This window comes from Aptenodytes patagonicus, chromosome 2 (assembly GCF_965638725.1).
Source record: "Aptenodytes patagonicus chromosome 2, bAptPat1.pri.cur, whole genome shotgun sequence".
Classification (NCBI taxonomy): domain Eukaryota; kingdom Metazoa; phylum Chordata; class Aves; order Sphenisciformes; family Spheniscidae; genus Aptenodytes; species Aptenodytes patagonicus.
The window spans coordinates 132313626-132337195 of NC_134950.1; the positions used below are offsets into that span (position 1 = coordinate 132313626).

The 23570-nt window shown below is 41.4% G+C and overlaps 1 protein-coding gene across 2 annotated transcripts; it reads right to left on the minus strand.

Moving 5' to 3' along the window:
• Positions 1 to 229: 229 nt before the first annotated feature.
• OXNAD1 (oxidoreductase NAD binding domain containing 1) lies at positions 230 to 23570 on the minus strand. 2 transcript variants are annotated; one of them, XM_076331232.1, is made up of 8 exons: positions 23528 to 23570; positions 19749 to 19911; positions 19409 to 19472; positions 15834 to 15940; positions 12158 to 12299; positions 4181 to 4423; positions 1270 to 1378; positions 230 to 605 (listed from the first exon to the last, which is right to left on the minus strand). In XM_076331232.1, the coding sequence occupies exons 2-8, from the start codon at positions 19877 to 19879 to the stop codon at positions 451 to 453; spliced, it is 951 nt and encodes a 316-aa protein (XP_076187347.1). In that variant the 5' UTR covers positions 19880 to 19911; positions 23528 to 23570; the 3' UTR covers positions 230 to 450. The 2 variants fall into 2 exon arrangements, with proteins under 2 accessions (XP_076187347.1, XP_076187348.1); XM_076331233.1 differs by lacking the exon at positions 23528 to 23570 and adding an exon at positions 20665 to 20831.

Below are 23570 nucleotides of genomic sequence, written 5' to 3' on the forward strand. Positions count from 1 at the left end.
AGAACTGGGGAAGGCAATGTGTTGACTGACTAGCACAACAATTTGGAGCAGATTAAGAAGTTGTGGCCTGAATTGTTATTTATTATAAACTGACCTGGCATTGCTGCACAACTGATTCTCGACAACTGCTGAATCAGGCACTGAAAGTCTCTTAAAAGCTGACTAACGAAATGAGTGTATAAAGTGAAAATATGCCGCCACCCATAAGAAGTAAGCAAACCATCAAAAAAACAGAACAGTTACTGTCTTTAATATAAAATCATTTTTTCCCCAAAAGCAGCAGCACTGTATTACAAGTGTATTATAGTTAAATTAAATGAAGACGATCACGATTGAGGACATCTTCATGTATGAAGTAAAGTCTTCCAAATAATTCATAGTCCATTTTCTGTACATTTCAGCTTATCAAAATACACTGGAAACAATCTATTTGCTGTTCAGCAGGTGTCACTACCACCATTTCTCAAAGAAAACACAGTTTCTAGGAACACCAATGTTGGACAGTAGTTTGGATATAGATTCTATCATTGGAGGTGGACCGCAGATGTACCATAAAGTATCCTTAGAGACATGTTTTTCTAGATCCTTTTCAGATACTCTTCCCTCTGACAAAGAAGAAAGTAGGAAATGAGAACAGAAATACTCATCGTGAAGTAATTTAAAAAAAGAAGGACTGGTTAGAGGTATTTCAAGCACTCATTTCTTAAAAATGCCGGGCCTGTTTAAGGATAATAGGTATCAAGATTCGAGGCTTCCAAAACCGTTTGTTCTTCTGGGGATTTAGATCAGTACTTCCAGTTGGAATGGATGGGATATTAGTCACTGAAGAGGAACATGGCTTACATACATACAACTAAAAATCCCACATTCAGATGAAAAAAATAGGTTAGGATCTCTCACACAAATACAACAGAAATGGAAACATGACAAAGTATCTCTTACAAGCAGTCAGCCTATCCTTCATCAATCCCGCCTTAAGCAAAGTAAATACTTTGCTTGATAGTTTCTGGAATAAAGTTTGCAGTGGGAAATACCGGTATAAAGTTTAGAATTAACAGAGGAGGTTTACTAGAAATGAGAACAAAAACTGGAAAGGGAAAATTTTTCTCCAAAGTATAATATGTACAGCGGAATTATTGAGGTTTAACTCACATCTCATTTTGAATCTTTAAACGTAGAAATACTAAATTATGCATGTAACTTCATCCTCTGGGATATAATCAAAATTAGAGTTTAGAAGTCATCGCTCTGCATTACTGTTATATTTACCTGTAACATGTGGCTGAAGTTCTTTACAGATCTGTGAACTCTGTTGGGTAACGTGGAAACGACATGTGATCTTTCCAGGAAATGCATTCATCAAACCAAGGATATTTTTCTGTAATGTTAAACACACTTGCTTATACCACAGGCCATTAAATCAAAGCAGATGTATGCATACAGTCCCAGAACACCAGTCATTATTACCGAGTACCAAGACTCTTGCATTTCAGCGCCGAGAACTTGACGGGCTTGATTTCAAAGGGCTGACCTGCACAAATACACAAAATTTCCATACCTGGAATGTGAATACACTACCAGCTATGTTGGTAGCGCTTTCCTCCTTTTTTACAATAGATTGCAATTTGTAAAATTTGGACCTAAAAACCAGTTATGTCTTCTCCTGGTTTCTTCCCCATATAAATTCTTGTTATTTCCTCCTTCCACTTCCATATGGGTTTTCCATTTAAAAAAAACCCTGGAGTTTGTACTTACCATTTGTTAAGAACTTTTTGAGTCTCCTCTGCTTTACCTAGTAAGATTACTAGACCCTTTACTCTCGTGTTCTCCAAGTAAAACCAGCTACAGTGTAATGCTAATGCTATTTTTACCAGAGTAGAAACTCTGTAATTTTCAGTTCCCTAAGTCACAACTGTGAGTTACCACCAAAACCCCAATGGCTTCAGTTCAAATCATAGTAAAAAAAAAAAAAAAATCTGTCAGATGCTGTAGTTCGTTCTGAAACTAAGATTTATTTACTGTCTAGATTCTGCACTACTTGGGATTTTCACTGCTGGAACAGACACTGGAAATTCTTTCTTAAAATATTCGGAAATAATAAAAATAATTTGTACTCTCTGAATTTGTACTCTGTACTACTAGTTACTACGCTGGACAGTCTGCCATGGGTGGCTTAACAAAAAAACCCCAGACAGATTCTACTTAATAGACAAATCTGTTTCTGATTCCCTAAAAAGAGATGGAATAAAGAGGGGCACAGCTAGACGCTGCTGCGCACTGCTCCACCAGTACCTCTAATATTGGCCTGCTTTCACTGTTCTGGGTGTGACTCTAAGCTTCTGTCCCCTTCATATGGAACCACGTATGATTTGATAGCACTTTTAAAACTAATCATGTTCTGTTGAGTTGAAGTCCTGGGACCAAGCCAGAAAGCATGCCTAAGGTAGGACTTAACCTGCTTAAATAATCCTGCAGTCATTCACACCACCTACTTGGAACCTATCACTCTAATTCAGTGACAGAAAGTGGCAAGTATCACACACATGACAGGAACCGCCCCAGTACTATTCTCTAGTATCCTAGGGCAAGAGACAGGCTCTCTTTAACTGAATGAAGGAGAATCTGAACAGCTCAGCAGGTTCTTTGCAGCCTAGTAAGTTAGGGTACAAAATGAAGCAGACAGCTGAGCAATAAAGACCTAAGGGAAAAGACCTGTCCCCAGTGTCCCAGCCACAATAAGGAAATGAGGGTCATGTTCAGTCCTCATGAAATCAGGAAAAGCCAGCTAACTGGCATCTTGAAGTAGCGAAGTTAGTATGCTATCTTTTGTAATTCCAACACTACCATTTTTAAACAGCGAGATTTTCAAAAGCAGTGCATCTGCCTGTGAAATGAGAGCACATCCAAAGCGATTATTAGAGCAATTACATTAGGCTGACAGGGACGAAGGACAACGCTATACGTAGCTGCTTCTTTGGGGAACAGGTCCTCCAAAACATCAGCGACAACCAAGCAGTTCCTCATGGAGATTTGTACAGAAGTATCTCACAACACCACAAAGACCCTAGTGATCCTATTTCCTCAATCCTCTGCACAGAAGTAAAGTATTTTCATGTACACATTCTGGATTTGAGAGACATGCGAAGAATGAAGGGAAAAATCTATTTAAGCACTGCGACGTATCACGTGTGTTCTCTTCTGTCCCAGAAGCTCTAATGCAAAAGCTCTGCTGTCATAACACTGCTGAAGTGAAACTCAGGAAATGCTAGCTCCTGCACTGGAAAAAAATGTGCATCCTTAGAACAGACTGGGAGATTAGTAGTTGGCCAAATGGAAGAGCAGATAGGTTCCAGTTTATTATTCTGCTTCTAGCAACAAACAAATGACTTTTCCAAGCAAGCAAACATATGATAAAAGTACAGAAGAAAAACTAATGATGGATCCCAACACAATTTCTGGAACTGTGATAAATTTTCACCTTTATGTTACAACCAAAACCTTTCAATACTTCAAAGAAACCTAAATCGTTAGGGATGCTTCTTTACAGAAGCTGTGCTAATTTGACCCTAAAATGTTATCAGTGACCCTTAATGGCCGAGTGTTGCAACTGATCTTTAACTGCTAGGTTAATGTTGATGAAGTACTATTACAAGCATTTTTACAAGTGCTTATAAGTCCTTCATTCATAGACTAGTACCCAATAATAACTAATGCATTATCAGTAAAGCTCCCCTATTATTTTAAAAAGTATTTCCTTTGGATATAATGGCTCTTGCTAGTCTTTAAATTCAATACAATCCGTACTGAGATGATGTGGTTACAGTATTCCAGCATACAGCATTATGCATACTATTACTGTGTATACACACATGTATATTGTAGTATATATAATCTTTTGTATACTACGATGGTCTTACGAGATTATAGTAAAATATAGACACTTAGGGTTAATTGACTTACCAGTGAAGTCAATGAGACCAGGTATGTCCGACAACATCCTTCATTTGTACACTGGCATAATTAACAAAACACACCGGGGATTTGAGGCAGGAAGTGACTTTTGTCTCTATTTGTACAGTGCCTTACACAGAGGGGCTCTCTGGAATTTGGCAACAGAATGATACACACACTAATAGCTGAACATCTGCAATCTTTTTTTTTTTTTAAACTTTTTATTTACCTTAAATAAGAGTTCGCTTGTATTTTTTGCACTGTAGTACAGCTTCGCTGTTCCCATTTTGTATCCATTTCCTTTACTCTCTTGGTATCCATGAAGATCTGCTATATGCAGCAGTATAGAAAACAATGGGTTAATTCCAACACCCCCTGCTATCAGCACTAGTTTTACAGGGGAGTCACCAGGCTGAGGATCAAAGAAGAAATCACCTCCCACTCGCAGAGCCACTTCTGAGTCAAGAGTACACTAGGATGGAAAAGAAGATATTTAATTTCAAAACTAAAAACAAAAGTTGAAATATTATTCTTCTTGCACCACAGTCACAAGACTTGCTGGGCTGTGATTTTTTATTTTTATTGACCAATGAGTGAAAACTGAAGTATTTTAAAATAAATGCAGAGTTTCCAGCTATCTGAAGTAATCTGTTTCAGCGTCTCTAGGGATCTAGTTCTACTTTCAGAAGTTTCAGTCTTCTGATAAGGCGGGATGGTGACTCCCCTTCCCACCCCCGTAAGAGTTGAAGGAGGAATGATTCACACAAGAGTTTTTCAACAGCAGTACGTGGTTGTGAAAACCCGAGGTTAGCATGTGAGATCACACTTCTACCCAAACCCAGTCATGTCAAAAAAGGCCTTGCTATGAGGTCACAGAAGGAAGTCGGAATGAGTTGCATAGATGCAGAAGGTTCTTCCACCCCATTCCTAAAAAATAAAAAACACCCAGAAGTGAAACAAGTATCCACGAGAATGTTTCTGGCAGAACCACTTCCGCATTTGCAACTTCAGAGTTGCAGAAGAAGAAAAACCAGGGGAAAACCTTCTCTCTTCCTCTCCACTTGTACATAAGAAATTATTTCTTACAGAAATTGGCCAAAGCATTTTTTTTTTATACATGGAAAACTAAAGCTACAACAAATAAAACATGTGGGTTAAGATCTTCTTGGTAAACTGCATCCCGCTATGAAGGGTGAAACTGCAGTACAGAGAGGTCAGGCGAGTTCTCCCACATCACTGTAAGCTAAAAGAACAAACAGGAGCAGAAAACAGAACTCATTTCAGACCATATACAGGGTTTAAAAAATAAAGTGATGAGGATAAGGAAGCTAAGGAAGGTGGGAAAGAAGGAGAGGGAAAAAAAGCTACAAGAACTGCTGAAAAATCCGCAGTTAATCGTTTACAGAATAAAAACACTTCCTCCAAAAGTTCCTTTTGATATCAGGAAACAGTAATTGAAACAAAAGGATTTCCATTAATGACACCTGCATAGCAAGCGAAGGTCTAAGCACGTAACTATTCCACCCAGAGGAAGAAGGCGGCCCTTTGACGCAGGTACTGCACAGAACACAGAGGTTCCTACAGTAGTGAGCATGACCATTAAAAAAAAAGGTTTTTGCCTTTCTTAATTACTGCATAAAGTATTATCTTTCAATTATAGTGTAAGACAATCAGCATTTATTATCTGAAACTAATTTCTCTCTCCCTTTTCAATGTACACTGCCAGGCTTTCCCACCATGTTTTACTTTGTTTTAGAGATGCATGAATCCAGAAGTGTTCCAGATTCATGTGGCAGAAGGAGGACATAGAACATGGTATCCTTTGTGGAAATAAGCATTTTTAGGGAGATACAATCTCATTCTTGTCTCATCTGTCTCCTTAACCGGCTATAGCTCATCAAGAGCTGGTCACTCACAGAGGCGATGGGCTCCGGTGCAGGCGCGTTCCCCAGCGGAGCAGCGGATGGTGGCGTACAGGGGGGGTTCCTGAGCCGGAGAACCCGCAGGGGAGAGCAGAGACCCACCAGCAGCTCACACGAGGGCAGCTGATGAGGCGTGGGCAGGGCCAGGAGCAACGGCTGCCACCCCCCCCACCCCCCCGCTCCCACTAAAGGCAGCCCCAGGGGGCGCTCGCCACCAGGGCGTGGCACATCAGCTAGGGCGTGGTGTGGCAGTTTGCGCAGGAGGGTGCCCCTTCGAAGGAGAGGCATTCCACAGGCCAAGTGGGGGACTCGGCATGCACATAACCCAGCAACTGGGCACAGGTCAGGGGCACTCATCCTACCCGACCCTCAAGGCAGAATGGTGGGCACTCGTCTGAGGGTAAAGGCCGCGGCTCCAGCTGGGGGGTCTGCACCATCTACCCCAGCAGCGGCCGATGCCTCCACGCAGACGGAACTGCTGAAGGGAGAGGCTGCAGTGCAGACCTCAGCCTGCAGGGAGTGCCTAGACCTCTCTCCTGGGGTAGGGACAGGCAGCAGACCTGCCTGCAGAAGGTGTGCCCAGGTGGAGGACCTCCTTGCAGCAGGTGGCTGGGCTGCAGGAGGCGGTGAGAAGGCTGCGTAGTATCAGGGAGGCAGAGAAGGAGCTAGATAGCTGGTTCCAAGCGCAGTCTGCAGTGGACCCGCAGCCCACAACCAAACAGCCAAAAAGTCCCCCACTGGCCCACGCAGAAGGGAGCGGGGGGGGGCCAATAATGCAGAAGAATGGACAGTTGCAAAGGCAAGGACCAGCAGGAGGAAGAGACTTCCCCCGAAGCTTGAGGTACCCTTGCAGAACCACTTCACCGCTCTGCAGGCCCAAGAGGAAGGTCCTGTCGCACCAGGAGAAGCGCTGGAGCTGAGTAATGCAGCCCGATCTGCCCCCCGTATAACAACCAGCGCCACTAAGAAAAGGTGATAGTAGTAGGTGACTCTCTTCTGAGAGGTACGGAGGCACCCATTTGCTGACCAGACGCACTCTCTAGAGAGGTGTGCTGCTTACCGGGGGCTTGTACCAGGGATGTCACGAAGAGGCTACCAAGCCTCGTACAGTCCACTGACTATTATCCGCTGCTGCTGTTTCACATGGGCACCAGTGACACAGCCAGGAGCAGTCTGAGGACTATCAAGAAGGACTGCAGAGCCCTGGGAGCAGCGGTAAGGGACTCGCGAGCGCAGGTACTTCTTTCATCAATCCTGCCAGTCAAAGGGAAGGGGTTTGAAAGGGCCAGTCGAATCTGGCAAGTCAACAAATGGTTACAGGACTGGTGCCCCAGCCAAGGGTTCGGCTACTTAAACCATGGGACTCGCTTTGAGAAACCTGGCCTACTGGGGGCTGACGGGGTCCATCTGTCAGAGAAGGGGAAGAGCATCTTGAGTCATAGGCTTGTCAAGCTGGTGAAGAGGGCTTTAAACTAGAGATGCCGGGGGAGGGGAATCTCAGTCCATCCCACTCCTACCAGTTTCATGCCAAGGCCAGCAATAGATGCCCAGAGCCTGGAGAAGGATCACAGGTCAGCAGGAGAGCGCCTGAAGAGCAGCACAAAGGAACTCCAGCCAGTAAGACAGCTTCATCGGGGGCCCAACTTACATGGGGAATAAACAAGAGGAGTTAGAGACATGTGCACGCCTGCAGGGCTACGACCTTATTGGCATCACGGAGACGTGGTGGGATGGCTCCTATGATTGGAGTGTTGGGATGGAGGGATACAGGCTCTTCAGGAAGGACAGGCAGGGGAGACGAGGAGGGGGTGTCGCCCTCTATGTCAATGACCAGCTGGAGTGCATGGAGCTCTGCCTGGGGACGGATGAGGAGCCGACCAAGAGCTTATGGGTCAGGATTAAAGGAAAGGCAGGGACAGGTGACATTACGGTGGGGGTCTGCTACAGGCCACCTGACCAGGAAGACCGAGCAGATGAGGCCCTCTATAAACAGATAGAAGCAGCCTCACGCTCACAAGCCCTGGTCCTCATGGGGGACTTCAACCACCCCAATATCTGTTGGAGGGACAACACAGCAGGGCATAAGCAGTCTGGGAGGCTCCTGGAATGCATCAATGATAACTTCCTTCTCCAAGTGACAGAGGAGCCAACAAGGAGAGGTACTATGCTGGACATTGTTCTCACCAACAAGGAGGGGCTCGTGGGGAATGTGAAGCTCAAGGGCAGCCTGAGCTGCAGTGACCATGAAATGGTGGAGTTCAAGATCCTTAGGGCACCGAGGAGGGTGCACAGCAAGCTCATTACCCTGTATTTCAGGAGAGCAGACTTTGGCCTCCTCAGGGATCTGCTTGGTAGAGTGCCATGCAACAAAGCCCTGGAGGGAAGAGGGGCCCAAGAAAGCCGGGTAATATTCAAGGATCACCTCCTCCAAGCTCAGGAGCGATGCATCCCAACAAAGAGGAAGTCAGGCAAAAACGCCAGGAGGCCTGCACGGATGAACAGAGAGCTCCTGGACAAACTCAAACACAAAAAGGAAGCCTACAGAGGGAGGAAGCAAGGGCAGGTAGCCTGGGAGGAATACAGAGAAATTGTCCGAGCAGCCAGGCATCAGGTTAGGAAAGCTAAAGCCCTGATAGAATTAAATCTGGCCAGGGATGTCAAGGGCAACAAGAAAAGCTTCTATAGGTACGTCGGGGATAAAAGGAAGATGAGGGAAAAGGTGGGCCCTCTCCAGAACGAAACGGGACACCTGGTTACCTGGGACACGGAGAAGTCGGAGGTACTCCATGACTTTTTTGCCTCGGTCTTCACTGGCAAGTGCTCAAGCCTCACCACCCAAGCCGCAGAAGGCAAAGGCGGGGACTGGGAGAATGAAGAGCTGCCCACTGCGAGAGAAGATCAGGTTCGAGATCATCTAAGGCACCTGAAGGTGCACAAGTCCATGGGACCCGACGAGATCCATCCACGGGTCCTGAAGGAACTGGCGGATGAAGTTGCTAAGCCACTATCCATCGTATTTGAGAAGTCGTGGCAGTCCGGTGAAGTTCCCACTGACTGCAAAAGGGGAAACATAACCCCCATTTTTAAAAAGGGGAAAAAGGAAGACCCAGGGAACTACAGGCCAGCCAGTCTCACCTCTGTGCCTGGGAAGATCATGGAACAGATCCTCCTGGAAGTTATGCTAAGGCACATGGAGGACAGGGAGGTGATTCGAGACAGCGAGCATGGCTTCACCAAGGGCAAGTCCTGTGTGACTAACCTAGTGGCCTTCTACAATGGAGTGACTACGTCAGTGGATACGGGAAGGGCGACAGATGTCATCTATCTGGACCTCTGTGAGGCCTTTGACACGGTCCCCCACAACATCCTTCTCTCTAAACTGGAGAGGTATGGATTTGATGGGTGGACTGTCTGGCGGGTGAGGAATTGGTTAGATGGTCGCATCCAGAGGGTAGTGGTCAATGGCTCAATGTCCAGATGGAGACTGGTGATGAGTGGCGTCCCGCAGGGGTCTGTATTAGGACCGGTACTGTTTAATATCTTCATCAATGACATAGACAGGGGGATCGAGTGCACCCTCAGCAGGTTTGCAGATGACACCAAGCTGAGTGGTGCGGTCGACACGCCAGAGGGATGGGATGCCATCCAGAGGGACCTGGACAAGATGGAGAAGTGGGCCTGTGTGAACCTCATGAGGTTTAACAAGGCCAAGTGCAAGGTCCTGCACCTGGGTCGGGGCAACCCCCTGTATCAATACAGGCTGGGGGATGAAGGGACTGAGAGCAGCCCTGCCGAGAAGGACTTGGCAGTATTGGTGGATGAAAAGCTGGACATGAGCCAGCAATGTGCGCTCGCAGCCCAGAAGGCCAATCATATCCTGGGCTGTATCAAAAGAAGCATGGCCAGCAGGTCGAGGGAGGTGATTCTGCCCCTCTACTCTGCTCTGGTGAGACCCCACCTGGAGTACTGCATCCAGCTCTGGAGCCCTAAGCGTAAGAAAGACATGGACCTGTTGGAGCGGGTCCAGAAGAGGGTCACAAAAATGACCAGGGGGATGGAACACCTCTCCTATGAAGAAAGGCTGAGAGAGTTGGGGTTGTTCAGCCTAGAGAAGAGAAGGCTTCACGGAGACCTTATTGCAGCCTATCAGTACTTAAAGGGGGCTTATAAGAAAGATGGGGACAAACTTTTTAGCAGGGCCTGTTGCGACAGGACAAGGGGGAATGGCTTTAAACTGAAGGGGGTAGATTTAGACTAGATATAAGGAAGACATTTTTTACGCTGAGGGTGGTGAAACACTGGCACAGGTTGCCCAGAGAGGTGGTGGATGCCCCATCCCTGGAAACATTCCATGTCAGGTTGGACGAGGCTCTGAGCAACCTGATTTAGTGGAAGATGTCCCTGCCCACGGCAGGGGGGTTGGACTAGATGACCTTTAAAGGTCCCTTCCAACCCAAACTATTCTATGATTCTATAAGATGGGACATAGAACACAGGAAGAATCTCTCTTAACCAGCAGTCTCCCACATATTTCAGTGTGTTAGCCATGGCAATGGTAACAGTAAGTCAGTTTTCAAAAAAACCAATAAATTCTGCAGTAATATGGTGAGAAAGTGTTGTCCTTTAGCCTAGTTTGTAAATACAGCATTGAAACAGCTTAGAGAAGTGAAGCAATTAATACATTACACGTACATTTTTCTAAATAAAAGGCTGTATTTTCCTAAGCTATAAAGTACACTGTGCTGAATTTTGATTTTATATACAGTAATATTAAAGAATACAAATATCTCTGGAAAAAAGTGAGTAAATGAGTACTAACTATTCCCATAGCATCTTTTACCCTGAGATATCAACTTCATTTATAAATAATTTTTAAGTAATTAAGTACCAGAGTTTTTTTCACCATATATACCACCTTTTCAAATTCTAGGTTGCTATTTTTTTCTTCTTCTTTACTAAGGAAAAGCATGCACTTTTGTTTAGCTAGAAGAGTCCATATGTACCCTGGAGGTTTCTCCACAGCATCAGGTTTGACCTAGCTTACCCGCTAACTAAAGATTTTCCTATAAATTCAACCAGAAAACTCAGCAACAGCAAACTGATTTACATCAAAAATCCTAAAAGAGCCTCCAGAGACAGGGAATTACGAAGTTAGGCCTTCATACAGAGCAATACCAAAAACCAGGCAATCCTCTTAGGTATTATGTGGTCTGCTGGCACATGCACTACAAGTTCTACACAACATCTCAAAAAGGTTATTTTGTTTATGTTCCAGTGGAGATAACTTGCTATAACACCCATTCAAATCTGTGGATGGTCACATGCTAACTGCTAGATTAGCACCACTTTGGATATTCTCCATTCTAGTAAATTTGCATCAATCTTTACTGTAACTCTGCTAGCCACTGAACAAGACTGCAATTTTTGTAAATCTGGAAGAATCTGTCAATTTAAACCTTGCAGCCACATTTAAGAAATACAAATGCCAGGCAGAGAACAGTAAATAGGACAGATCACAGGGGGTTGTGAAAAGAACAAAAGTTGATAGGACAGGTCATCTATGACATATGACCAGCAGCAGAAATAGGATTCTTCTGACTATAACTAAATGGGGCAAACGGATGAACAAAACACTGCAAGAGGCCAAAGAGTCAGACTTTACTTTTAATATAGCAAAAATCAAGACTTGGGTTATGTCAACATTACAAAAATATTGCATATTTAAAAGAATACTATAGAAATTCTGAAGCATTCTCTTGTTTTATCATTTCAGAAAAACTGATCTAAGTATCTCCCTTTGCTCCCCCGTAATAATCTATACTTATATTTATCTGATGATGATTCCCAGTTTGTATTTGTAGAAACGGCCAGGAACAATGGCAAGTTATCAGATGTAACTTTGTAATGTGTAACACCGCCTGTTCTCAGGGACACAAGTTAGAACAGAGGGTTTTTCAACATTTTTCAGTTCATGAATTCCAAAGGAGTGAGAACCCTTATACACATTAACTACAATATCACGGTAAGTCCACCAAGCACAAGTGGAGTCAAAAGATCACAATAACCATATTACCACATAAACATCCAATTTCAGTCCCTTACTGAACAAAAGGTTTTAAGATTTACATTGTATTAAAAATGGTCGAACAAGTCAACAGGAGTTTTGCAGCCAATAGCGAAAAAGTGGTCTGAAATCACACACACCACCCCCTCCACTCCCCCCAAAAAGAAAAAAAAAAAAATCAATAATCCAAACCTCACAATCAACAGTTAATCTTACTTACCTCAGTGTGAATCCAGTAAGCAGGAGGATGAACAGTGTGCTTTACTGCCAGCTCTAATATTCCTTCTCGTTCCAACAGGCCAGGGCTTGAACATATTGAGAATCCCCCAACTACAGATACTCCAGGAATAAAGAAATCAACCCTAAAAATAGACCAGAAACAAAAGTTTAAAAAAAAGCCAACAACCCCAAACATGGAAATAAATAACCGAAACAAAATGGATGCCTTTGTTTCAATTATCCTTCCTTTACAAAGACATCTTCATTTCCATAACATAACTTTTCCAAAAAAGGACTTAATCTTGAGTAACACCATTTCCTTAGAATTATTTTCATTTAGAAACGTGTCATCACCCTTGTTAAACTAGCAGGTTTTCAAACTGTTCTGCTTTTAGCATTAGATGCCACATCTTACAACAGACTAGAATTCTAATATTTAAATAAATTATTTGCATATGAAAACAAAAATGCGATATGGTCTGACAGAGTGGCTTAAATCTCACTCTTTTCGGTCCCTTTGATGGGGTCTTCAATTTTCAAACGTAAGAAGGTTGCAAAACTAATTTTAGGGAAATGCCATTCGATTAATCACTTTCTTTTCTTGGGAAGATGAAATATCTGAAGTAAAACCACAGTCTGTTAAATATTTCTTATGTGAAAAATCAGTTACTAGAAGCAGAATTGCTTTACCCATTGAACTGCAGTGCCCTCTGGTGGCAGATATCTTTTTCTAGTCGATAGAAAATTGAGCTGGAATAAATTACTACAATTTTTTTTTTTTAAGTTGAAGCAAACCATATGGCTAAGCTTTTGCAACACCAGCAATTAGAGAGTATGGAAGGCAAGCCATTACTACACACGAGCTATAATTCATTTTCGTAAAAGTAAGGCTTTGATATTCCAAATAGTATCAGAAAAAGTTAGAAGTTGGATTATGATCTAACATTTAAACTCCTCTGTGTTGCATAAATCTTTAAATACTTCAATTTTCTACAACACATAACAAAATCCCTGTATTTCAAAAGAAAACTAATGTTTAAAACTAATTGTGCTGCTCCACTTAGGAAACAACCACACTGGTAAGCAATGCCAAGTACTAGAGAATCATTATTCAATTCAAGCCCGAGTTAGGCTGGCTCAGTATTCGTTAAAGGAGAATGCAACAAGAAATACAGACTGGCTTCCACTGCACAGATATTTTCTTTAAAATGCAAGGCTGTATTCTTCACGGAGATCACAAATTCTTGAGGGATGAGAGAAGCACTTCAAATAGTTCACTACTTTTTAAAGAAAAAATCTTGCCTGCTTACTCCCCACAAACCTTCACCCTTCAATGAAAAATATCGTCTCTTTCTCTCAAAAAAAGCACAAAGTGCGATATATAGAATACTATAGTGATATAATTTTTAACTTTATGCTAATAAACTTGATGGTGTATAAAGGTATCTGACTGCAAATGAAAGGTCAACAACCAAAAAGAAGTTGAGAAGGCTTATTTCGCTGTCCTCAGCTTCTGCAGCCCCACTGACCACGGGGCTCAGCTTTCCTGGCAATAAGGATCTAAGAGATTAGAGAGGACGACTCTTGTACTGCAGCATTTATTGTAGCAAAGACCATCTCAAGATGCTACTAAAGCTCTTTACCACCCTCTGGTGGAAAATAATCTTACTACTTATATTAACAACAACAACAACAACAAAAAGAAGTTACATTTATGCTGTAAAGTAACAATTTACATTCAAGTCAAAATGTTCTGCTTGACATATTGAACATTACTCATGCCTGATGGGGAAACATACACACAAAACCAAACATTGCTGTAAAACCTAAATCAAACGTAGTTTTTACCCTTCTAAAGTACTAATGTACACGTACGTTTCTTCCTATATTAGTATTTCTTTCCCAATTACATAATTATGAGAGATTTCAGGGATATTGAGAGATATTATAGTGGACTAGCTTGTATTTTGGATGGCTTGTCTCATCTTAGCTGTGTGTAGGAAGGGTAAGAGGACTCCTGAAGAAATGCTATCTGTGACAACTTAAGCAAAAAGAGTAGTTGTAGGGAAAAAAAGAAAAAAAAAAACCCTATATAAACCCACAACAAGGAAAGGCACAAAAAGATGTAAAACAGATCTTATGGTGGTTTTTCATTTCCCTTCTTTTAAAGGCTACCTAATCCAAATCTTTAAGAAAAGAACAACCGTTAGCAATTGCTGGAGGAAGAGATCAGAAACATTAAAACCATAAAGCTACTTCTTCAAAGTATTTATAACACGCATATACCTCAATGCATATTTTAGTAAATCAAAACGGGTAACAGCAACAAGTCTCTTCATTATTACTTGAAGTCAGATAAAGACCAGTATCTGCCAGCATGCTTGCAAAACAAATTCACTTCTGCTTCTGAAAAATTTGATAATTAGAACACTTATCAAAAATATATATACATTTTAGAGACAATCTTTGGCTGTAACATCTTCCAATAGCAAATTCTAACAAGTTAGCCTTTTCTACTCACGAAATTGTGGCCTGGTGTTTTGTACTGCTCATCAAAAAATGCAACCACAGTTTATAGCTACAAGTATAGAAAAGTTGTTGTATCCCTTACAATAGCATTAGAATACTTTCAAGGAAGAAGAAAATGAAAAAGAGTAATTATAATTAAAGCTTTCAGTTTCCAGCATGGTAATTTCTAAAACATTTTTGGAGGGTAAATGCGCTTTCCAAGTACTGGCAAGCAAGAATTTAATATGAGTCACTGCACATGTGCAAAAACTGCAGCAAATTACTCCACAAACAAATTATTGCAATCAACATCTTGTGTTCTGGTTCTAAATTTAAAAGCCAGCATATTAACGCTACATGAGTAACATATGCTGTTAATACCCTAGCAGCTATACTTTGATTCCAGCAAAACCACTTTCAGATGGCCTAAGCCTATAAAAAGTTTTAAGAACATTTAAATGACCAATGCCAAAAGCAACTACCCATAGTTTAAAATTAATTTTTAAGAGAAAAAAAACGTGATTGAGTGGGAGTATTTTTAACAAGGAAGGAAGACAAACATGAAAATCCACTATTTCCCTGGGAAAAAAGTTGTAAGGTTGCTTAAACAAACAGCTAATTATTTCAAAGGCTTAATAAGTCAAGGTTTTTTTTATTTTCAATTTGCCTATCTATATTTATATATTAATCTGACTTAACAGGCTTAATTTTCAGAGTGGAAACTTCTAGGGGAAGAAATAAAAGTTAACAGGCAATTCTGATTTAATTATAAACCAAAACTAAGTAACTTGCAAATCAGCAGCAGTCTCGGCTCCACTGTAAAGATAACTAGTAAATAAAGACAGTAAAGACAGCTTGCAGAATAAAATGCAGCGTACTTCAAAGTACTCTTGAAGAAACAATGCAATATACATAAACCAGAGGAAAATACCAAAACAATCAAACTGAACATTTAAAGAACATTAATTTTTGCCCTTTTAAAATTAATATTAGCATATTTAATAATAGCTATTTTAAAATTATGCTAAATATTTGCTATTTCATAGAGCACCCAATAATAAAACATCATATTATATAACTTAACGATTTTCTCCAAGGCTCGAATATCAGAGGCCTTTTAACATTTTGTTATAGTGGGCTTCAGCTAGTAAGATATAGGAAGATCTTACCACTGTCCTGCTTTGAAAGTAAAATCTTTATTTGCGATAGCCAAACGAAGTCTTTTGACTGTCTCCGATTCATTGGTGATTCCACACACTTTTGCTTGTGAAATTACCTAACAAAAGGAAAAAGGCCATTGTGTTACACAGATATCATTTGCAGCAAAAGTACTCAAGAATCTGTATATGAGATATCTATCGCTTCACATGTTATCTGTGGCATTTCATTACCTAAAGCACCGATATTTTTTCACTGGGGTAGAGAAACAAAAATGAATTCACTTACATAGTCACTGAACGGAGAAATGGTTTTCTACTTACAGTCTACCGTGTCTGTCACTTTTGTCAGGGTTATTCTAAGATTATATGCAAACTTATTTTATTTCAGCTGAAGAGAACATAATGATAAAGAGAAGCGATTGCTAGTTACCACTTTTCAGATTCTTTTGACATCCATACAAGGCAAACACACCTGTATCTTTCCAGGAACAAAGTAAAAAGGTCTCTGATATAAGGACTGACAAAGGAAACTCATGAAAGATCAGCTGGTACTGAAGTCCCAGGGAGAATTCTGGATCTGTATCTAATTTTATTTAAGTAATTAAATGCATTACTGAAAGATTATGCATTAATGAAATAAAATCAACAAGCCTTGTGTTACTGCTTTTAGACACATACCCCTTTGACCACATTTGTGATCTATGAACATGGGGAAACTGCGACACAAGCATTCATTGCTAGTTAACAGAAGAGTTTTTGTTTGGCAACCAGATGGGAAGGGATGCAAGAGCCATAGCTAATACCGCTTTTAAAGAGATTAAAAAAAAAAAATACGAAAAACAATGCTTTTTTACATGAAAAGCAGATTTTGCAACAGGACCACTGGGGAGGAGCTCCCCTCTTAAACTCTTTGATGCCCATCAGTACAACATGGATTTTCATCCTCTCCCTTCCCTGCCCTTCCTCTTCAGGTGTTTTTGAGTTATAATTATTAACCTTTTTCCTCTACAAAGAAAGCAATGCCCTAAATATTTTCTACACAGGCCAAAATACAGATTTTACTCTGTTAAAAAATGCTGATGTCATTTACCACACTAGGAAATACTAATAATAGCACCACAACTCTACCATTTCTCATTTGTATAAGATCAAACAGATAAAAAAAAATTTAAACTTTAAGCAACTATGCTCTACTTTAAAACACATGGCAGGAAATTAATTTATTCATAAAGCAACATCTGAACACGTCCACTGTCCCATTAAACAGCAGGACATTTGCCAATTTAAAATAAAGTAGCATACATTTCTTTTCCACTTTAGCAGACAGTATTAAATAGGTAATACAATCACTCTAAGCTAACGAGAAATATCAGATATATGACTTAAATGGTCGTTCTGATGGAGAAACCTTAAGTGCAGAAAATCGACATTAAGTTTGGATCTTCTTCATTCCCTTCTTTACTCTGCAGTACACTCCCTAATTTGTTCTTCGGCTGATACACCTGACAGAGCACTGGAAATTCAATTCTTAATCAGTATAAAGTTATTATAAAAACTGAATTTGAGTCAGGGTGATCAAAGACGTTCAACCAGTAATTTGGACCATCACAAGAGCATCCAACTGACCCAGAGCAAGGCTGCAGCGAGAGGGAGGAGGACACAGGACTCCAGATTTTGCCGTTGTGTTTCAATAAAGTGTTAGGCACTTCTTCTTGCCCTTGTCCTTCACATTACCACTCTTCAACAGGCAATATTGTGTAGCACGCACACTAATGCAACACAGACCTATCATTCTTTCATCTTTCTACAGGACTGAAATGGCCAAATAAGGCAATACAGACTGAGGGAAGCCAACTGCTGATTATGTGGAATTTAAAACCAAGCAGAGGATTTAAAATAAACTTATTTTAAAGTCGTCAGAAATAAAGTAACAAAGAATAAATCAAGCATTAAAAAAAGAAATGTCATAATCCTCTGACATGCAGAGAATTTGCAGTAGCAAAATTGAGCTCTGCTTTTTCACCTATCCCATACAGCTTCCTTCTCTTCCTCAGACCTTACACAGTTCCCTGCACCACCTCAGTGCTTCCAACACCTCATAAGGACCCGTTTTCCATGTATTTTCCAGCTACCCAGCATTTACGTTGGGCAGAAAAAGTAAGCAAGCCAAGCAATCAGAAATATCCAAGATAAAAAACACGGCTGCAAAACTCAAAAGTGCAATCATTTTTTTCATGTCAGAAGCAAACATGCACGTGCATCTGTCTGTACCTGTCTCTACACTCATTTTGTCCATGTACTGAGTTAATTTGGCACAAATCACATCTGAGCAGCTGCATGTCCACAAGCAATGCTAATCTGCACTCAAGTAAGAGCTGACATTAGGTGTGAGTAGCTGAGGCACAGCTCTCAAGACACATGGTTCCCAAAGCCAGCTCACACCCTGACAGCTCTGGCAACAGGCAGAACAAGCTTGCATTTGTCTCATCCATCTACAGCGCACATCACATGTGCTGGATCTCCAGTTTTGAGGGTTACCTATATATCCCCTCTGCCCAGCTTCCTTTCGAGAAGAATTCACCTGGCCTGTGACTTATTCTCAACTATAGTTAGGGAAAAGCCTAGCAGAGAAGGACTTAATTATGTACACATACGCACATTAACATCTGTGTAGTGTGTTTGAGAACATACAGTTTTGTCCTGCTGTGTGACACGTGCAGGACTGGCCTGTCATGAATGGCTACTCAAGACTGAGAGAAGCTAACTAAACGATGGAGAAAACTTGGGCACCGTTTCCCAACTCCTGGGAATTAAAGATGGGATTTTTCAGTCAAAAAAGTGCCATACTTCTCCTGAGAAGTCTAACAAAAATGCAGCATTATTTTACTAGTGAAACGTTTTTGAGAATTGAAGTCATATTCTCCCAGTATTTAAAATTTTAAACATCTACTTTAGCTAATTACAGAAAGGAAATACCTATATGAAGTACAAGAGTATGTTCACCTCTGAACATTATGAAAAAGAATTCTCACTGCACAAAACTGAGATCCAGAACACGCATTTCTGGATTTTGATGGAGAACCATGCTCTATCTTCCTTGTACTTGTGAATTTAAATAGATACAAACAAAGATCCTTTTTACAACTGTCTATCATCTCTCCCCTCAAAATTTCCACACTTTTTATCTTACCTCCTATGTTATAAAAGGACATTTTACACATTTTTTAATCTCAAATTTGAATTAGAATTGTAGAAACCCATAAAAATCTGAGAAGCCTGTGTAGAGATGATGGGTATCGGTATGCTTTCATTACTTATCATAATCCATACTTTACCAGAATTCTACTAAATTTCTTGTCCAACATAAAGTAAACGGCATCACGTGTCACCAACAATTTTTGTAACTCATTACATTTCACCCATGACCACAAAATATACCTACAAAAATATCAAATATGAAGAATAAGGAGAAAAAGAAGTAAAACAGACTCCAGTAGAAGAGAAGATGAAGCCTAAGAATCAAATACAATTATCCAGTTTCTTCACACCAAAAAAAATTACATCCTAAAGAACAGAACACTAACCTCCTGGCGAAAATTATTTGCCGTCCTCTCTAAATGATCCATTTTCCTCTTTGATTTTACTGTGCTGCAAGAAAAAGCAAACAAAGAGAATTGCCATTTTGAACACTGTGCTACTGTCCCTTACTGATATGAATTTCTATTAACATATGAATTTGCCAGTGTAATCCAGTCTACATTCCAGGTGACATAAATCTAAATAAGAATTAAATATACATATACAATTGGGAGTTAAATAGGTATTTATAGGTCTATAATTATTTGTCAGCCTCATTTTGCCAGTGTTATCATGACATTCTCTTTAAAAAAAAAAAAAAAGCAGTATTTCTAATAGATAACCTACCTGTTCACTGTGCAGTAACAAAAAGCAGAGTGCCTCAACACCACCAACACAGAGTGAGTGGGAAAAATTCTGCTAGCACCTCTCAGTAATTGAGGAACAGTAAAACCCATATAAATAGTAGCATGAGCCATGACGACTGGGCCGTCTTCAGAATCACCAGCTCCTAAAAAATCCATATAAATATTTGTTAAATAAAATACTCACTGTTTGACATGGCTTGTTTTCATCCTTTATTTCCATTAAATCAGAAAGGCCAAAGCTCAGCTGGAGCTAAAACTAGCAATAGACATACAGGGTAACAAGAAGGAATTTTAAAAGTATGAAAGTATCATAAAGAAAAGTTAAGTGAAAATGTGCATCCACCAACTGAAGGGGAAGACAACCTTGTCACAGGTGATATGGAAAAAGCTGAAGTACTCAACACTTTTTTTGCCTCCGTCTTCACAGGCAAAGCCTGCACCCAGACCTCTGCTTGTACCAGTAGTGTTCGGGAAGGAGAGGGATAAGTAGGAGTGGGGCCAGCAACTGCTTGGAGAAGCTGGATGTATTCAAATGCACAGAGCCAGATGGGTTACACTCAAGGTTGCTAAGAGACACAGCTGACATGCTTGTGAGGCAATTATCTATCACCTATGAAAAACAGTTATCAGAGAAAGTCTCCAATTGACTGGAAAAAGACTAACACATGATCATTTTTAAGAGAAGCAAGAAGCACTGCCTATGTCCAGTCAGCACCACTTCAGCCTCTAGAAAAATGCTCAGAGCTTGTCCCCTTACCTGTGTGAAAGCTAAGAAAGTAATCAGGGAGATTCAACACACATTTACCAAGGGCAAATTATGCTTGACAAATTTGAACACCTACTGTGACAAAATGTCTGGTCACGCAGCTAAGGGGACAGCAGCGGATACAACATACCCTGACTTTCCTGTGGCTTTTGGCACCATCCATCTCTCACAGCATACACGTGAGGAAGCTGAGGCCAGATGGACTGTTGGAGCGGTTGCAAACTGGCTGGGCGGGCAGAGAGACTTGAAGGTTTGACGGCTTCAAGTTGCTTCAGTTGCTGGCTAGTAACAGTAAGAGTATCCTGGGGTTGATATTGGGGCTGATATAGTTCAATAAATTTATCAGTAACTCGGATGATGAGACAGAATGTACCATCGGCAAACTTGTGGATGATACTAAATTAGAGGGATGGTTGACATGCCGAATGGTAGAGCTTCACTTCAAAGGGGCACTGAGAAACTGCAGGACTGGAAAACAGAAACCTCATGAACTGTACAAAAGAAGTACAAAGGTCTACACCTGGGACCTGCTTAGTCCAGTGCTAGCAACTGTCCTGCTCCAAGCAGGAGCTTTGACTAGATGACCCTCAGAAGTCCCTTCCAGCCAACATATCTGTGATTCTAAATGCTCAAACAATATTTATGTTTGAAAGAAGATCAGACAAACATTGAATATGCATTCCCTTTCTATTGGTAAATAAATTATTCTGGCTGGAAAATTTTATAAACATTAAATAAAACTGTTTACAGGTTTATTTAAAAACACGTAAGTTCCTCACACTTCCATATATCCTCCATAATACCTACAGCTCTAAACAGTTAAGCAAGTAGCAGACACTTGCATGTACTACAGTGGAAACATGATGTGGAGCTTCAAAACTGCATACTCAAATGGAGCTATGGCAGAGAAAGATAAACTGACATGTACAATATTCAAAATAAGTCAGAAACATCCTTCACTTACAAGGTGTAGGAACAGGTTCATAGTGAGCCAAGAGATATTTCTCACTGCTTGTAAATCTGTCTTTGTTTTTCCTAAAATGGATTAGCATAATTCTCTATCATATTATCATCACCTATCAAATTATCATGTTATTTCTACCATGCAGTCCATTACTTCTTTAAAGCATTCTTAATCTTTTACTTCCATTTAAATCTCTTCTCCTGCATTCTTTTAAAGCATGTAATTTATTTTCAAAATGTTTTTGTTTTTCACTTTGGATCCTTTGAAATGGCAGCAATCCAGCTTGTTTAACTAATCAGGCCTATACTCTCTAGGCTTTCACTAACAGCTGCATTGGCTGGTCACTTAGTAATTTGTCCTGTTCGTAATCTTGTACAAACGGGAGGCAGAGCTTTCATAAATTAGGCTGCTCAGAAATGGAATACATTTACTGTCACTACTCAAAACACCCACTTTCAAGCATAAGAAATACTTCCTGCAGCTTTTAACTGTCCATAATTTTAACAGCTTTTTAGCATTTAATTCCACAGCAGCTCGCAACTTTTCAAAGAGGAATTATTTAAAACTTATCTACCACCAGTGAGCACAATTACTTTAACATTTTTTTGCCATAGCATACTGTATTTAAACAAAATACTTTAGCACTTTCTACATGCAAATGCGTAGAAGCTATTGCTAACAAAAGTATTAACATTCTTAAATTATTTTTAGCAAGACAAAGTACACATCTAATGAAGAAGTCACATTCCTCTGCATCAGCATGTTCAGTCTGTAAACCCTGAGTGCCCACAAACCATTGAGTTACTCAAATTCATGAGATCATTTTATAATCTGGAGTATTTTAGATAGCAGATCTTGGTTATATCCATCTACATCTCCTTTTTTTAGGCTTCCAAGTGCTTTTTGAGTCATGTTTTCAAGCTTTTCACTCTACCACGTTAAGTAATTCAAAGTGAAAAAGAAGGAGGTTTGAAAGCGGACATTCTTATGTAAGCTGTATGCCAATAGCTGCAACTAATTGAATCACCACAACATCACAATGAACCACAAAGTCCGACGCTTTGCTTCAGAGGCCAAGGACTGAGAATAAAGATTTAATTATTCTTCTTTCATATTTTTTTTAAGTCCCCTCACACCCTTCAAAACCCTTTCTGTAATTAATTGCTACTAATCACAGCGACATCTTCTGGTAAAATAAGTGGCCTAACTTTAAAATCCCATACAAAGATTCTGGGTTGCTTATTTTATGTATTTAGTTTAATTCTGCTGCTATCGATCTGCATCGAGATCTATGACCGCCATCTCTTCTTTTCATCAATCCTACATCAGTATCTGAAGGGAGAGCGTTACTTTTAGTTAACCTCTACCACACTGAAGAGCAAACTACTACATAAATTAATGCAAGAGTGTTGGGGGGGGGGGGGGAGCAAGGATTCTTAAGTGAGCAGGATAGGAAATCTTTCACCAAAAGCAACCGTATCGATCGCTGAGAGATACCCCTCTAGATAAACTGTCCCTCCTGCGAAAGTCACCACCGAAGAAGGCTTTTCCCCTTGACCTAGCATTAAGGGCCACACGGGGCGGGGGGAAGCACGGGAGAAGCCAGCGCTTGACTGAAGCGAGGCAGCATTACGGAGCCTGGAAAGCGGCCTCCCCGCCGCCCTCCCGCCTCGGCCCGGGAGGCGGGGCAGGACAAGGTCGCGGCTGCACCCTGCCGTCCCCCCTCAGCCACTAAGGCTCACTCCTCCGCGCCGCCTGCCAAGCGGGAAGGAGGTCAGGAGGGGGAACCGGCACGGCCGAGGAGCGGAGGGCCTCCGTCGGAGAGGGTGGCCGGGCCGCTCAGCGGTTCGACGGCCCGGCCACGACTTCCAACCCACGGGCGGGTGCCCGCTGTGAGGAGGGGGCAAACCGGGGAGACCCCCGCGGCCCCGCCACTCCTCGCACTCTCGCGCGCCGGCCCTCCCCCTCCTCTCCCTCCCCCGACCCCCAACGGGCCCTCCGGGCGCGCGCCCCGCCGCAGCACCCCTACCCGGCGCCGCATCACGTGACGAGAAGCGCTCTCGCCCCGCCCC

Excerpts from the sequence above, each read along its gene's own strand:
- OXNAD1 (XM_076331232.1), bottom strand. The coding sequence starts at position 19,879 with ATGGCTCATGCTACTATTTATATGGGTTTTACTGTTCCTCAATTACTG. Across the intron at positions 12,300-15,833 it reads ACTTTCAAAGCAGGACAGTG|GGTTGATTTCTTTATTCCTG; the intron begins GTAAGATCTTCC and ends GTCTATTTTTAG. Across the intron at positions 1,379-4,180 it reads CAAGCGAACTCTTATTTAAG|AAAAATATCCTTGGTTTGAT; the intron begins GTAAATAAAAAG and ends TTAACATTACAG.